At 38.7% G+C, this 11,351-nt stretch overlaps 1 protein-coding gene across 2 annotated transcripts in view; it reads right to left on the bottom strand.

Annotated features, from left to right (window-relative positions):
- Nucleotides 1–1,563: 1,563 nt before the first annotated feature.
- Nucleotides 1,564–11,351, bottom strand: part of LOC109048635 (mastermind-like protein 2) — a 68,016-nt gene continuing 58,228 nt past the window's right edge. For both annotated transcript variants that reach the window (XM_042759868.1, XM_042759867.1), the window contains exons 3-5: nucleotides 5,462–5,584; nucleotides 5,237–5,309; nucleotides 1,564–4,532 (exon numbers count right to left, since the gene is read on the bottom strand). In XM_042759868.1, coding sequence (XP_042615802.1) covers nucleotides 3,499–4,532; nucleotides 5,237–5,309; nucleotides 5,462–5,584 — 1,230 coding nt within the window. In that variant the 3' untranslated portion in view covers nucleotides 1,564–3,498. The remainder of the gene's footprint in view (nucleotides 4,533–5,236; nucleotides 5,310–5,461; nucleotides 5,585–11,351) is intronic.

Here is an 11,351-nt window from a genome sequence, read left to right as displayed (position 1 = left end):
GCCTAGAGATTTTATTTTCCCAAATATTTTTTCCCCAAAATTTACAGATGACAGACAACTCTTTTTACTCCTCTCACTTTTTTTTCTTTTCTTTTACCAGTCATTAGTATTTGACACATCATGAATAGACCACTTTTCTTGCATATTAAGCTGTATTAATTTAAGCCACTAAACCAGTAGCATCTTTCATAAAAGTGCAATCTAAAGAGTCTTGCTCAGTGAAGTAGCTGATGGCTTTGCAATCTGATCCCAGTAATGGCATACTCATACCAATCATTCCATTCACTTGTTACAGATGGCAGTTAACTGTACTTCATTAGAGCCTGTCCATACAGCATCTTGTGCAAATCATGGCTCTGGGAAGCACAGACACACACAAGGCATTACTTTAAATGACTTGTGACTTTCAAAGTATGGATTGTCAAGGTTGAATTTACCCAGACTTCTGTTGTGTAGCTCTGATCTGTAACTGTGTGATGCATGAACCTGTAGTAACGGATATGAGCTTCTAAGACCATCAAACGCTGATGCAAAAACAAAGGCCACTTTATATGTGGAAGCAAAACTGCCGATCTAAAAATGAAACAGGCAAAACCATAAAACAGCATTAAGAGGAACTATGCAAAAATGCCTATTTATATTTATCTATTCATCTACGGAAGCCTGTGCAGAAGAAGAGAGACTGTATAGTATATGCAGAATCTTTAACTTGTACCAGAAATGAATCCTGTATGACCCCACTGTCTTTCCACTGCATTGGAAAGAAATCAAGTTGGAAAGTTGCATAGTTGGAAAAAAGAAAAAAAAACCTTGAAGTAAATGTTGAAAAATGTGAGCTTAAAACACATTAAAAAAAAACCACACACATTAACTTATTCATTGCTAAATACTTACAGACACCTAAGACAAGTGGGCTAAGACAAAGGCTAAAGGTCTAACTGTAATAAAATATTGCCTCAAAATTCTAGAGCACCTTTATTAGATTAATTATTATTTTTATTTTCTATATGACCATTCTCATATTACCTCTAGATAAGAAAATAAATGATTTCATTTACCACACTAAAAAGCTACACTATGAAGGAAATGAATCCAAGAGATGTTCAGTTGTGTTCAGGAATCATAATATCATGACTGGAAAGTGAAATACTTCTGTGTGAGCTCATCTTTCCTTTAAGTTTAAACTAAAGATGTCATTTAACCCCTTTATCGTAATAATCAAAATAAAATAAAAAATAAAAAAAACTGTTACTTTTATAATAAGACAATTTTGTAAAAAATGTAAAATAAAAAGACTACAACAAAAATCAAAGCGAGCAGTAGTGAAAGAAGGTATTTTCTCTCTTAAATCAGTATCACAAATATGTTTACTTTATCCCTGCATCGTCCTGATAAGCAGTCACAAAGAGATATACTGACCCTGGTGTTCTTGTGAACCTATAAGATCATTTTAGCACAGTAGTTATCAGGCATCTCAACACTAAATGAGGTATGGTGCTAATATTTATCTGTAGTCATAAATGTCACTCTTACCACTAATGGAAACAGAAGTAAGATATATTAAAGAAGAACAGGGGACTTTTTTTTTTACAGTTTATTTTCCAATCTAAAAATATGAAGACAAAATATAATAAAACACAAATCAGAATGTCTTAAAGTTCATGGCATCAACTACATGGTCATGAACTTTTGGAAACCCAAGACTCTGGCACAAAGGACTGTGGGTTTTATGCACTTACTGTGACAGGTGTTGCTCTTATATTACATGAAATGTGGTGTGATCATATATTTGTCCCTCTGCTACATTGAGGCTGCTGTTTCAGTGTAGCTGGTGTGTACTTACAAACGACATTCCTAGAATTGCTGAAAAGTGTCCTTGGTCCAAAAAGCATCTAGATCCTTAAGATCCTCATTTCCTTAGATGGAAAATATTATTACAAAGACAGTGTAAAATGTATTATGCTATGGCAATATGACACAAGTTAGAGAACCTTTAGATTCTGCAATTAATGTTAGAATGAAATGCTGTAACAAGGCCGAGAAACATTGAACTCCAAACCTCACAATTTAAAAACGCAAAACAAAAAAACTTTAAGTCAGACTGGAGTACCAGAAGTCCGGTTATGTCAAAAGCATAACAAATTGTTCACCTTTGTAATACATAGTATTACTCCAAATCTAACCATACTGTCTTGCATAATACAAATTACAATAGAGTTGCTTAGTGTAAAATATTTAATTTGCAATTTCAATGTGACACTCATTTCTTTACATTGCATTTTTGTTTATTTATTCTTTTAATAATTATTTACAAAGAAATTCTGAAGAATTCATCAGCAGAAAAGAAGCATAAATATGTGTACTTCTCTTTTGTATGTTACAGTTTAAGAAACCATATTTTACAAAATCCTTTATGTACAGGACAAACCCCCTTTTGAAATACCCTCAAATAGTCCATCACAGAAATGATTTCATATGCTTTTCAAATAGCAAGAATGAAAAGCTGCACATATGAGTCTGGTCTGGCATGAGACTGCTAACAATACTGTTACCACATTGCATTAAAGGGACCGTTCACCCAAAAATGACAGTTCTGTCATCATCTACTCACTCCATGTAAAGCAGGTCAGAAAAAGTGTTTTTGTACATACATTGAAAGTCAGTGTTGTTTTAAACCCCATTAACTCTCATTGAACAGACAAAAATTGGTCTTCAAAATATCTTCTGTCATACAGGTTTGGAACGACATGAGGGCAAGTAAATGCTGACAGAATTGTCATTTTTGGGTGAACTGTCCCTTTAACTGAATGAGAACTTTCTTTACACTGCTGAGCAAAGCCCATGTTTTCATAAATCAGTGTTTCACTCCGTAATACATTTGACAATAATTACAATATTATCCTAAAACAGCGCAGAGCAACCATAGAGAAAAGGAAAAGCCATCTTATAATATAAGCCAGTTTAACGACAGCCAAAGCCATTTCAGGAGGGTTAGCAGTGCCTCATTTCCACCGATACATTCTCACTAATGCTAGCCATGAGAGAAAAAAGAAAAAAAAAACACTTTAAGACTTTAAGGTTCGTTCACACCAAAGATGTAACGATATAACGATAAACTAAAAAGTTTTTTTAAGTCAATCAGATACCACACAAGTTTAAACAGCTTGCATATTTAAAGGACCTAATATACTCCATTATTTAGAACAAACTTAGACCAAAACAAAGTTTGTTTGGAGTTCGTTCCTGGAGTTCGAAACAGCTTGCAAAAGTGAACTTTCCATAAAATTTCAGAAAAGTCAGGGCTTTACAATAGCAGACAATGCAGCTGCAAGCTTATAAGGAACAGAATATTATGGTCCATTGGTGTGGACACTAATATAGTTCTTGTTATAGTTAGCGCTCTTGGTGTGAACGCGCCTTTACAGAGCGATGACCCCATGGCCCCATTCTGGAGCTGTTTGTAGTGATTTTCAAACCTAGGACGCTCTTGATCAGTCCCTATAAATTTTGTTCAAGGTATTCATCAATCATGGTGAGATTGTTCAGCCAGTCTTCGTTGTTGCCCACCAGAGTGTCTATGAAGTCCACCTCCGCACTGCCACCACCTCCGCCTCCAGGTCCTTGTAGCCCCGCTGCCATTGCCCCATTGCTCTGATGCTGTGTCCGGTAGTCATAGGAAGGCAGTTTATCTCTGGGGTTGTAGCTCTGCGGTGAACAGTGTTTCCCTGCAAAAGCAGTCTGGTAACTAGGAGGCGCCATCCCAGGAGCAGGGTGCATCATGGACCGTCCTCCTGGTTTCATAACAGCTAGAGCGGAAAGCGGACCTCGCATTCTGAAGTTCTGTTGGGACATAGAGGATAGTGGCTGGGTGGTGGGCATCTTCTGGTCCTGTCTGCTAACCAAACCAGGGGCTATTTGATTTGGAGGAGGACGGGAACCAGGGAAGTTGGCTGGCATAGCTGCCATGCCAGATCGCTGTGGAAACTGAGGACCTCGGCATCCAGGTAGGGCTCCTCCGGCGGGGAAGGGATGTTGGTGGTTCGCAGGGTCCATATGTGGTTGCACCCCTTGTTGGTGCTGCCAGAGCTGGGACTGTGACGTGGGCTGCTGCTGCTGCTGCTGCTGAGAAGGGAACATCATATGTGACTGAAGAGCTCTGTCTTGGTGCAGCACCTGCCGCAGGTGGTGGGTCGGCACAGGACCGCCTGGTAGGTTTGGACATGGCATTCCTGGTCGTGTCACAGCGTGAGCTGGGTGTAGCGGTTGACGTGGAGGGCCACCTGTTCCCATCATGCTCTGGCCTGGCTGCATCGCCATTCCAAAGTCTTGCGACGGGTGGCAGAGTGGTTGTTTGGAACTTTTGCTGCACATGTATCCTCCAACCGATGGGCCCATCTGGGAGACTGAGCTGGAGGAAAGACCCATTCGATTTGAGGGCAAAGGGCCGCTATGGGACAGCATGGAGGAATTCGGCTGTTGAGAAACTCCCAGAGGATATCCACCACACTCTGGAGGGAGTGGTCGACCTGGACCTGCACAACAGTGAAAATAATTAATTTTGAGCATGGCTTTTTTGAGCATATTACTGTTCAAAAGTTTGGGGTTGGTAAGATTTTTTTATGTTTTTGAAACATGTCTCTCATGTTTACCATGGCTGCATTTATTTGATTACAAATACAGCAAAACGGTAATAATGTAAAATCAAATTGATCCATTTAATGCATTTGTATTAAAAGTGATATTTTTTTTTTTTTTTTTTAAATCATATTGACCCCCAACGTTTGAATGGGAGTGTATATAGCAACATTTTGGCACTAAATAAACAGTAGGCCTCATTGACTAACAATTTTGTACAAATTCCTATTTATGTGCACAGAAAAATTTCCACCAATATATAAATGCACATCTAGACATTTATATAAACATGCCCAAACTATGTCCATAAGGGCTTCTGTATTTGTGTATATATATAGATATATATATATATATATATATATATATTTATTTTTTTATATTTGGCATTTTAATATCGATTCTTAATAAATAATTTGCACTGGGAGCAGTTTTGTGTGCACAGTTTCATTTTTTTCCCCCTGTGTGTTTAAACTTATGAATCAGTTTAAAACTGATGAATCATGATTTCTGCATGGAAAAAATCTAAGTGTATTTTTTTATGCAAAAATGGAAAATGAGACCCAGTATTAACCAATGTTTATGTGGTTTGATGTTACTGTACCTTGAAATGGTGCCCCCTGTTGGCAGTCTGTGATATGCCCTCCATTCATTTGCTCCATATGTCTTTGCTTTTCCTGTAAGAAACAGAAAGTAATACATTAATACAATTAAGGCATTCAAATTCTACCTCTTAAGAAGTGCAAATTAAAAGGCTATTCAGCTATGCTAAATAACAAAATTGCACTTTAACAGAATGGTACTTTCAACATGGAGTTTGAGCACTGACTTGTTGAAACTGTTTGCTTATTAGCTGATTCTTAAGCATCATGTTGTAGTTGCTGCCCTGCGGCTGCCGTGGCACTGCTGACGGAGGGTCCTGAAGAGGTGGCACCATTCCCACACCTTGATCCTAAGACAGACAATAAAAGAAAGATCACTATTAAACCTGTACTCACCTTCAAACTACATTTTAGCTACACATAACTCAGATGTGTCAAAACAATGCCAGCCATATTCACACAGACATGATCTCACCTTCACTTGACCCACACAAACAACTCTAACTAACTACGTATAATCTCACCGTGATCAAAGACGTGACGCCATTCAGCGTAACTCAACACCGCTAAAAAGGTCATCTCAACCAAGCCCACATGTTCTAACAAGGCTTCTTTCCGTAGCAAAGTTGTAAACATCAGTAAATAACCACAGAGGATTCAGACCAGACGCTGCCTTCCCAGAGCCACAGATGTTTGTTTTCGTTGGCTTTGTCTGAATGCACCCCTCCACCCGAGCAGTCCAGCTAGGCATTCCCATATTCCCATTCCTACAGAAGAAATGCTCCCCACCCTCTTCCCTCCCAATTCCAATCCAAATCCTGAAAACACATGCGTAACAGGAATAGGACATTAATCACAGACCATTATGAAGACGTGGAGAGATAACTACTTTACGTCTGGCGTTCGGTCTATGGCAGAACACAATGATCTGCTTCACGTCATAAAGACAAATACAAATTGAAATGACTGGGTTTATTATGTTGTGTGAATTCAATTAAATCTCAAGCTACATATGCTTAGCATCACACACAGCTAATATCATGCTCAAGAACAAGCAGAGGTAATCTGAGGCACTAACAGACACTCCTAGCATGAATCTGGTGTAATCATCTTTGCTTGTAGCAGGCAGAGTGGTGAAACGGCTTCCCAGGGGGAATATCGTGGTGCTTTGCAGTGGAAATGAATGGCTTGTCTGCAGCACTAGAGCTGGTAATGGATATTGATCCAGCACTTGGGTATGTGCAGCTGGAATGAAGAGCTGGTTTAGATGCTTTTGTTGGTTGTGTTGTGTTAGGGCTGTGCCTGAGAATTGTCCATGCATGATTCTGTTTGCCATTGAGAGCCACAACTTCTAAACAACACTCACATCTGTAACTTCTTAAAGGTTCTTAAAACAGTTCGCTGAAAAATGAACATTCTGTCAGCTTCAGTCACCGATCACTTAAAGTCATATGGGTTTGGAACAACACGAGGGTGAGTAAATGATGCCAGGGTTTTAATTTTCAGGCGAACTATCCCTTCAAGATATCATGAGTAATGTTTGAACACTATTAAAACATTTTCTGTTTCGTCAGCCGCTCAAATGCTCTGCAAAGCACAAGGAAAGAAAACATTGAGTTGATTAGTGTGATGATCAGCGACTCTCTCACATATCCAACAGAACAGAGAGATAGGAACAAAAACCTTGGTTTGCCCTCCAAGCGAACGCTAGATGGCGCTTGCGCACTCTCACAGTGCTGAACAAAATCAGAACGCCCGTGCGGCGCGTTTAACAGCTTGATCCTCCTCAATAGAAGAGTTTACACTGAGCTTTTCTGTCGCCTGTCTTTATCGACTGTAAAAACCCCAGTCTGTTCTCTATCTAGTCAGCCTAGTGTATTGATAAACATAAATTATTAATGGGCTCATAACTCCGTGACTTGTGAATATACGACATGTTTAAGTCTGTCAGGACGCAGCTTTGCGCTCTATCCGGGAAAGCTTGCCAAGTTAAACAGAGTTTCCGATTGTGCCCTCGATAAGAGACGGCTTTTCATTCTTTCCCACTGTCCTGAGCTACCCCCCAACACCTCACCATCTTTTCAATCCAGAGCCTCCAGCAAAACACGCACGTTTCGAGTAAAGCAGTCCATCAGGCCGCCTCCCCTTTCCGCTCAGCGCGCTCACTCAGCTTTTCATGCAACTCACATTTCAGTGTGCATTTAATAGATTAGATATCACAGCAGCAGAGGTTATCAAAGCAATCCGCTGCCTTTGTTGTCGAACAGAATGCAACCGTTCCTGTGCGTACAAGACTGTAACAAAGAAAGAGAGATATGTTTAACCCTGTCAAATCCATCAGTGTGGAAAGAAATGTAAATTTAGATTGCTCTCTCTCTCTCTCTCTGCATTGCAACTTACGATAACAATAAAGTAATAGTATAACCGTTCCCATTATACATTAAATGTCTTTAAATACTATATAGGCTACTTAAAAATAAAATGTTATTATAGGCTAGGTGTAAACTACAGAAATTACTAACTACAGCCAGTTGCATAAACTACTTAGATGAGTCTTAATAGTTAGTCATCCAATGGTTTTCTTCAAGACTGTTTATAACTTTTTAAAATCAGTTACACATATATTGTTCTAATTTGAATCTGAAAAGTAAGACCACTTGGTTAACTGCTACAGTAGTTAGTGAAACTAGTTCTTAAGACACAGTGTTAACATTGTGACTGAGTTTATGCAACTGGCCCCAGATGTAATTACTGGAAGGTATTTTCGAATGTAATTAGCCTACAGCGTAAAAACATGTTTGTACACACTATGTGCATTGTATCAAATTATTAATTTAAATGTATGTATAGTTAAGGACACTTAATATAAAGTGGGTCCTAATAGATAAAATTAAAAAATAGTATAAAATAAAATTATTAGAAGTGCAGAATAAAATATCATAATGACATTAATTAAAAGTTTTTAAAGGTATAATGATGAAAAAGAGCACTAAATATGCCCTAAACCACATAAAAGAGACATAATTACCCATAGCAAACTAACAAGAGAAATCAAACCAATTATGCATTTGTGTGCTGCCGAGAATGAAAGGATGTTTTCTTACTTAACCCAGAGCATGCATGTTTGACCTTGCTTTTGTCATCTAAACTAGGGTTATTATAGATTTTTGACATTTCAATATTTTTAGTTAGTTTTTCTTTCATTATTTGAAACTTTTTTATTGTATTTTTTAAGTGATATTTTGGGTTCATTTCGCAGTTTTAAAAGATTTATAATCCTTCACAAGATTTGTATTTATTTTTGGGGGTCACTGATTGCAAATTTACTTGCTCAAAAACCTCACATAGACAGAGAGTGAACTGTGGTTGGTTGTTTTACTATGGACATCCTCATTCATAATCTATCACAATCCTCCAATCTTGAACTTTTGGTTAAATCCTAGGTTTGAGATCCCAAATTAAACACCAAGTAAGGCTTTATTTGCTCGCTATATTTAGGTCCACTCTCTATGCTTTAGCTAATTGTCATGGGAAAATGTCTGAGAAGCAGCAGTGCAGGACTATAGGAAGAGAGAGAGAGAGAGAGAGAGAGAGAGGGAGGGAGTTGTTGTGAATGTCAGTGAAGTCGCTTTGTCATGCAACTCCAAGTGACCTTGCTGGGAGTTAAGAGGGGGACGGACAGAAAGAGGGAAAGCTTATAACTGCAAGAGTAAGAAAAGAATGAGATGGGGATGAATGGTGTGGACAGAAAGCGAGGAATAAGAAGAGAGAAAGGGACTGACTCAGGCACACAACTTTGTAAAAAAGGTAGAATTAGAAAGTGCAGTGTGTAATGGAAGCAGACACGAGACAGATAGAAAGAGAGAGCACATGCAAGGAAAGTGTGCGAGAGAAAGTGGGACAGAGTTTTGTAGAGCGCTCTGCTGTGCCGTCCTGGCAGAAGTCCAGCTGTCCAGAGCCCAGGCAGACACTAAGTACTGCTTTTATCTCCACGGTAACCAAGTTTATTTACATCTATTGCCTTGATGGTGGGGTTAAAGTGCTATGAAATGATGACCGACACATGACCTTCTTTACAAATGCATGCTGAATATATGAGTGTCTGCCTTGAATCGATAACCTCTTATAATATTTAATATGCAAGTTATGCATGCCCTGATTTATGCGTGTGCACACACAGCGATATGTACACATACATGTGTGTGTGTTAGTGGGAACAGCTCACATCATTGGGCATGAGAGGAGGATGTTAATGAATGTGACGCCTGACCTACTTCCACAACAACACATATCAGCTCTCTTTCTCTCTCTACTTCTCAGTTTGTATGGCTTGGAGACAAGAGCCAGTCTTTGTGCCAGTCTGGTTAACCACATTGTGCCATGTCTACCATATACACATTATCACAAAAATCCAGTTCTTAGGGCAATGCTAACTATCCTGGGACCCTTTGAAACACCGCCTCGAATTCCCGAATTGTTCCTGGCATGCACTTCTGCACACACACACACACACACACACACACACACACACACACACACACACACACACACACACACACACACACACACACACACACACACACACACACACACACACACACACACACACACACACACACACACACACACACCCATCCACAAAAAAAAAAAAAAAAAAAAAAAAACAAAGATGCATGCACACACACACACACACACACTTGTGTGATAAGGCATGCCCACATACTGCATTCCCACAAAACATATTTGCACATTAAAAATGTTCTCACACGTACAGTACACACATTCACACACACCTGGGCTTAGAGGGGAAGAGCCGGTGCCAGCCTAGTGTTAACTTGGCAGAGTGCTTAATTTATTCAGCATTGATTCCTGCCGCAGCTGGGCTCTGTGTCCTCAACCTTGCAGAACCACAGAACCGCGCCGGGGCTACGATACCTTCAGTACAGCTCTCGGCAGCTTCGGCCCTGGTGGACCCTTCTAATTATTACTTAGTAAATTCTTGAATTGCTTTACTTTACCTTGGCTTTCTTTTAAGATCCGTCTCAGCAGTTCTGTAACAATGAGGCTCTCTTTCTCTGCACTGAATGCAGAGGCTTATTTGTTTGCGTTTGTCAGAGCTAGGCCCCATCCGAAATACCCTGGAACCATATTCTCTACCATCTGTGTACACCCCCTCCCGCCCCTCTCCTGTTCACCCTCCTCCCTCTATTCCACCTCAGGGCAAGGTCACCCGGGACGGGCTCTGCTTAGCCACTACACTAGAACACAAAGACAACACGGTCGGCCTTCAACTGCATCTGACCGAGTGTTTTATTTAGCCATTTTAGTCACTATTGTCTTATACTGTTAGCATAAATATTCTCCACACTGTGTCACTCCGGTTTTAATCTCTTACTGTACACTGAATAAAAATGTTAACTAAATAAACAAATATACTAATTATTGAAATCTTCTAGTATAAAAAGAGCTCTATAGAAACTGAATCAATTCAAATTCTCAATGCGTGAGTTCTCATTAGTTATAGAAGGATATTGGGTGTGTTGGTTGGCTGACTAATATGTAAGCTCAATAGATAATGCATATTTTCAAATGGTTATATTTTTAATTCATTTAATTTAATTGATAATTAAATTTACATACATTTAACAATTTATTAGCTAATTAAAAAAAATTACATATAATTTTAAATGAAATAATACAATATTGTTTAATAATTTGTTACATTGAAAATGTATGTATATTTTATGTTGAAAATGTATATAGAATGTTAGTATATTATTTATTTTAATTATTTTAAATTCTATTTAAATATTTTTAAATTAAGTAATAAATTATTACATTTACATTCATTCAATAAAAATAACAAGCATACATTATACTAGCCAGTGATTGGTCAATGGTAACTGAATTGAAAATCAAATGACGGTTGACTACTAGTTCACATGTTTCATTTACAGTGTCTTCCACACTTCCTCTCTTTCATGAAAAACGCAGGTTGCTGTAATGGTTGTTTGCTGCCCTGATGTCTTACAGTCCCTGATGGAGGACAGACCTCTGACATTTCTTCTTTTTTTGATCTGATCACATGTTCAGCCTTTGCGTTTCTCATCTACTGGG

Source organism: Cyprinus carpio, chromosome A7 (genome assembly GCF_018340385.1).
Source record: "Cyprinus carpio isolate SPL01 chromosome A7, ASM1834038v1, whole genome shotgun sequence".
Lineage (NCBI taxonomy): Eukaryota > Metazoa > Chordata > Actinopteri > Cypriniformes > Cyprinidae > Cyprinus > Cyprinus carpio.
Note: the sequence above shows the minus strand (reverse complement) of the source record. Positions and strands in the feature narration are given on the sequence as shown.